Raw genomic sequence first — 5,924 nt, 5'->3', positions numbered from 1 at the left:
TTTGTATTGAGTGAAAATAGGCGTAAGCAGTTCTGAGGAGTAGGATGGGATGAAAAAAAACAACTTCTGGACTCCAGACTATTTACACAAACCCATTATAATCTGACAACAAATAGGTCTGGCACTTGTGAAAAGTACAACTTGTATTTGAATGTATACGATCCGCTTCTGTTAATGTTCTCCTCCACATCAGTGCCGTCACCAAAGTTCAGAACAGCCGCTGTCTTTTGAAGATAGTGGAGAGGAAACTTCAAAAGTAACTACAGGAAGTTCTTCAAAAAAAAAAAAAAGAAAAAAAAGGCTGAAAAACAAACAGCTGGAAATGAGAGGAGCTTTTATGTTTATAGGGAGAACGACTTTTGAAGAAATATTGTTCAAAATCAACACCTTCTCATGCTGCCGGATGCAGGATTTCCCTACTGCTGAACTTTTAAACATTAAGCTGATATCATCACATCTTCAAGTCCTGTGGAGGAAATGTTTGTCTCATGCAAATTTCAAAGCACCAAGCCTGTTTCACTGACAGACGAAGGAAAGGAAGTTAATGGCTTGAGTGGAATGGCAAAGAAAACAAATGAATACATCAAAGGAAAATATAAGCTGAAGCTGAAAGAATGGCATTTAAAACTGAAAGGAAAAAACGGATGTAATATGAAATCTAACAATGAAAGAAAGTACTATACAACAAGGCAGGAACAATATAGGAACAGAATATTTTAAAGTCTAAATTTAAATCACGAATAGGTTCAATTAGGATATGAACTGATTCTGTATGTGAAGTAAAAAATAAATGTGAAAATGTAAAAACACACCCACTATGATGGAAAATCTCAATGATGGCAGTGAAGTGACATGGCCATTAAGCTTAGGAGAAAATTTGTTTTTTCACACATTAACAGCTTGATTTGGAGAGCTTCTATTCCTTTGTCATTTTAAAACAGTTTTGTTTGTTGAGTAAAAACAAACGTTTTTAAATTACAAAGGGAAAAGGGTAAAGGTAATTCTATTTATATAGCACATTTTCAGCTACAAGGCAATACAAAAAAGCTTTGTAGAATAATAAAAAAAAATCTGTAAGAATTCAGCAAGTTTTTCACGTCACTCGGAGTTCCTGGATTTAGAAGTCATTTCTTTGGGCGACACTGACCTCTGGTGGACTTTCCGGATATCGCCGGTGGACTTTCACGTTGCTTGGAGACGGATCGGAAATAATAAAGTAGTTTCGTTGTTTCAACTGGCATTGTGTAAAAAGAAAGAATACACGTATGTATTAGTTAAAGGAGACAGATGTTTCCTGTTTTTGTGCGGAGTGACTGGCGGTCCACCTGGAGCAGCCCGTCCCTGAGCACAGCTGCTCTCAAATCTCTCCCCTCAGGGATTTTCCGCGTTCTCCACCGACACAAACACCTCCCTGCGTGGACCGGGAAAAAACAAAACAAGGTTTTCATCCTCACCAAACAACGTCTGTTGGCTTCCCATATAGTAAACATTTTTTTAAGCAACAACCATGGGAGAAATGACAGCTGCAAAGACCTTCTCAGAAGTTATAAGTCAGATATTCCAAGAGGCGCCAGCTGCCAGGAAAGATCTGGTTGATAACCAGAGCAACCTTCTCCGAGTGGCAGAGTACTGCGAGAACAACTACCTCCAGGTGAGCGAAGACCACTCTGAGCATCGAACAGCTTTTAATCAGGCATGATTTGATGTGTGTGTGTGTGTGTGTGTGATAATGTTGCCACAGGCGGATGATCCGACCAAAGCTGTGGAGGAGACCAAGGCTCTGACCACCCAGGCTTTAGCCAGTGTCACCTACCAGATCAACAGCGTGGCCAGCACCGTTCTCAGGCTGCTGGACTCCCAGGCCATGCAGATCAAAGACATGGAGTCTTCCGTCAACCTGCTGTCACTGGTGAGACAGGAACACCCCCTCACCCCCCAAACTCTCAAACCCTACCCACTGAAGACAGCTGTAAATTGAAAAAATCCTCAAAAAGGTTATTACATTAATTTTATTGTACTTTAGTGTCATGGAAGATTATAAAACAACATTTCTATACATGTAGGTCTATGTCTATGTACTGCACTGTATGTGGTTCTATTTACATGAATTACTGCATCAGTGCAGCGTGACATGGAGATCAGATGTTAGTGAAACATACCTTAGTACTGGTCTTAACGGGTCAGTATTATGTAGTTTGAAGTCACATTGTGTAATTTTATTGCACAATCAAGTAGCTGTTACCTTCAGTGGTTATGAAACTGAGAAGAAGGTAGAAAATGGTGCACAAAAGTGTCTGTGACTGATGGACAACTTTCAATTAACCATACCCACTATAGGCTATAATAGGTTTAACAACAATATATTTTGCAATGTTTTATTGGTACTCTATTTTTCTAAGAATGGAGATGTTGGGTTTTCATAATCATAAATGCTATTTAGTGTTTAATGAATCTTTTTATATGAGGTTAGGTTTTTATTCCATTACTGAAATAAATGAACTTTATAAAGATAATCTAATTTAATCAATTTGCTACACTAGTTTTGCTCTCTCTCTATAAGGAATAGTAATTCATACATAGATCAAATAAAACCGACCAAATGAAGCTGCACGTTTTATATTTTTGCTTAGATCTGTGCATCAAATCAAAACAGGAATGAATAAATGATGTCAGTGTAATAATAAATAATTGCTGTTGCAGTAGGACTAAATAACTAATTGTTTCTTTTCTGTTTTAAGTCAAAGTAATCCAGTCATGTTGTACATGTTTCTTTTAAATGTTTGTGTAAAATGTATTTTTAATCCTGGTTATTGCCTTGTACCAGGTCAGACTCCCTCATGGAGTCATGGCAGATTGTGGCTATTTGTAGTTTAGTCGACTGTGTTCTGATCCAGGCTGCTGCGTTCCACTTTGAGAAGGTGGCCAGGAGGGAGATCGGTGTCTTCACCACACCCAAAGACAAGAGCCGATCCAAACCCATGGCCCTGCCCCCTTCAGGCACAGAGCAGGAGATGGATTACATGAGAACTCCGATATCATACACCATCTTGGACACCGTTGGACACTATTTCCAGGTGAAGTACGCTTCAGTTTGAGAAATATATCATCTTTTTTGTTGCTTGTACACTTTCATTGACCTTCTACCCACCAAACTCCCAAAACCCCAACCTGCAGGTCAAAGAGCAGCAGCCCAGCAAGAACACAGAGAGCACGGAGCGAGCTGAAGAACACTCAGTGTATGTAGACATAAATCTCATCAGTACAGAGACCAGCCTTTGTACATTTCATCACATGACAACAAACTTCAAAGCTTTTCTTTGGACTCTTGTCTGATAGGTAGTGCAAGGTTGTGAAGGGAAACAAAAATGACGGTTTTTCAACATTAATTTTATAGAAAATTTGAGGTGTGTCTCTACCAGGTTTGCACATCTAGAAACTGAAATCTTTGCCCATTCTTCTTGGTCTTGGAAGTTCCTGGCTTTGTCTTACTCTTAGAGGGTCTAGTCTTGGTCTTGAAAGGTACGGCCAACGTCTTGGTCTTGATCTTGGTAGGTCGGGTTGGTGTTGGCAGATGTTGTCTTAGTCTTGGTCTTTGAGGATCTGGTCTTGGTCTTGGTTCTGGAGGATGTGGTCTTGGGTTTGGTCTTGATCTCAGACATCCCGGCCTGTTCACCATTGTGGTAGTGTGATCAGAGCAATGTGAGGTGGTAGATTGCCATCACACAAATCATTTTAAATGTAAGTCATAAAGTCAAAATTCACAGTAGCGCCTTTTTACTGTGTTCCCTACATGGCTTGTAGATTACTCCTACCTTGGCTGTTTCTTTCTGATCTGCCTGCCATGTTCCTCTGTCGTGTGGATGCCGTGTGAGCACTAATGTTCCCTGAATCTCTGAGGTCGTCACAGGACAGCTATGCATACACTGAGAATTAATTAGACAGGTTAGTAGACTATGTCTCCTAACCAGATTACTTTTGAATGAAATTGATATACCTAGAACTAATTTTATATTGAGGTAAAAGCCAGATTAGAGAAATCCATCCATCCTCTTTACACCCTTGTCCCTAGTGGGGTCAGGAGAGGTGCTAGTGTCTATCTCACACCCTGGACAGGTCACCAGTCTGTCGCAGGGCAACACAGAGACAGACAGGACAAACAACCATGCACACACACACACACCTAGGGGCAAATTGGAGAGGCCAATTATCCTGACAGTCATGTTTTTGGACTGTGGGAGGAAACCGGAGTATCTGGAGAAAACCCATGCATGCACAGGGAGAACATGCAAACTCCATGCAGAAAGACTGAGGCCGGGAATCGAACCCAGAACCTTCTTGCTGCAAGGCAACAGCTCTACCAACTGCGCTACTGTGCAGCCCAGATTAGAGGAATGCTTGTCTAAAATATGTCCTGTTGAGAGATTCTTCCACTCAAGCTGTGGATCTCTAAGGAGTTACAGTCTCTTTTGCTACTGTATTGATGTGATATGGAGATATATTTTGATAACATTTGATTTAACTGAACCTGATGGAGAAGTCCTGACTGCTGTCCTGTGGTTTTGCCTCAACAGGTTGGCCCATGGCATCGCCGTACCTCTACCCTCTGTTCCCACTAAGCCCACAGCAAGCAGCCTGCCTCCCCCTCCTCCACCTGCTTCTGCCACAAACCTGCCTTCTCCTCCTTCCTCAATGGACACTGGCCTCCCTCCTCCACCCTCCTTTCCATCTCCATCCAATCTCCCCCCACCCCCTCCTCCACCGGCCATCGGCCTGTTGGACAACAGCTTCCTTCCACCCCCTCCGCCTCCTGCTGCCAGCAGCACCGGTCTACCTCCTCCTCCTCCTCCTCCTCTTCCTCCAACCAGTGGTGTACCACCACCACCACCACCCCCTCCCCCACCACCTCTCTTCTAGATGGTAGATTGTGTCACTCAGGGTTTTGCTAACTTTGAAGCAGAACTAAGGCAAAGTGTCTGTGTGTGTGTGTGTGTGTGTGTGTGTGTGTGTGTGTGTGTGTGCGTGCGTGCGTGCGTGCGTGCGTGCGTGCGTGCGTGCGTGCGTGCGTGCGTGCATGCGTGCGTGCGTGCGTGCGTGTGTGTGTGTGTGTGTGTGTGCGCGTTCTTGCGTGTGTGCAGGTGTTTGAACCCTGAGCTGTTTTATCTGTGATTAATTCCAAAGCATGAGCCCGAAGTGACATTTTTTGGTTTAGAAAATCCCTCCTTCAGCATTCTGTGCGTACAGAAGGTGAGCGGCGGGGATCGTCCCGGCGTGTCCCGACAGCACCTCTACCGCATTCCTTCAAAACAAGCTGAAACAGGGATTCCTGGCTTCCTGTCATCAGCTCTTCCATCACTTTTTCCTCATTCCCATAACGTCCGTGCCTCATCATAATGAGGGTTACTTCAAACTGCAGCGGTCTGCGGCTCAACCCTGGCAGCGGTCACTTTCCTGTCTGGTCAACGTGATTCTAAGTCTCTAACACTGGCAGCTTTGACCTCAGTGTGCTCTGCGTCTTTAAACAGGCCACTGAGGGTGTGAACTGTCTGCTGCAAGTCATATTTAAAACCTCTATAATTAAGTGCATTTACTGTACCTGACAGCGTCTGTTACGCTGTACTGTACAAATAAAGATCTAGACGCAGATAAATATGAAGTGGAACATTTAAAGTATGTTGGTTTAAAGTTAAATCCATTTAATTTGAGAAATGGATTAAATTCAGCCGTCTGAGAGAAAATTTGTTATTTTTTGTAAGTTTCAGATTTGAGGGTTTTTTTGGGGTTTTTTTCACAAGTTTTCATACTTTTTTCAGTTTTTTTAGTATATTTTGTCATGTTACTGTCACAACAATCCATGTGCAGTGTTATGTGCAAACTGAATGAAAATGAATATGTTTTTAAACAATTTTTGCAGACAGAAATCAGCT

The 5,924-nt window shown here is 42.5% G+C and overlaps 1 protein-coding gene across 1 annotated transcript; it reads left to right on the top strand.

Annotated features, from left to right (window-relative positions):
- Nucleotides 1-1,098: 1,098 nt before the first annotated feature.
- On the top strand, nucleotides 1,099-5,647 carry abi3b (ABI family, member 3b). Its single transcript, XM_081600778.1, has 5 exons — nucleotides 1,099-1,651; nucleotides 1,742-1,909; nucleotides 2,895-3,074; nucleotides 3,175-3,236; nucleotides 4,572-5,647. The coding sequence occupies exons 1-5, from the start codon at nucleotides 1,508-1,510 to the stop codon at nucleotides 4,912-4,914; spliced, it is 897 nt and encodes a 298-aa protein (XP_081456904.1). The 5' UTR covers nucleotides 1,099-1,507; the 3' UTR covers nucleotides 4,915-5,647.
- Nucleotides 5,648-5,924: the final 277 nt, after the last annotated feature.

This window comes from Poecilia reticulata, chromosome 19 (genome assembly GCF_904066995.2).
Source record: "Poecilia reticulata chromosome 19, P_reticulata-male-v2, whole genome shotgun sequence".
NCBI lineage: Eukaryota > Metazoa > Chordata > Actinopteri > Cyprinodontiformes > Poeciliidae > Poecilia > Poecilia reticulata.
The sequence above is the reverse complement of the archived record's forward strand: the minus strand, read 5'-3'. Positions and strand labels throughout refer to the sequence as shown.

What these genes read in the sequence shown, in the direction of transcription:
- abi3b (XM_081600778.1), top strand. Translation starts at nt 1,508, where the DNA reads ATGGGAGAAATGACAGCTGCAAAGACCTTCTCAGAAGTTATAAGTCAG. An exon ending in GCGAGAACAACTACCTCCAG is followed by an intron (nt 1,652 to 1,741) that starts GTGAGCGAAGAC and finishes ATGTTGCCACAG; the next exon opens with GCGGATGATCCGACCAAAGC. An exon ending in CCGTTGGACACTATTTCCAG is followed by an intron (nt 3,075 to 3,174) that starts GTGAAGTACGCT and finishes CCCAACCTGCAG; the next exon opens with GTCAAAGAGCAGCAGCCCAG.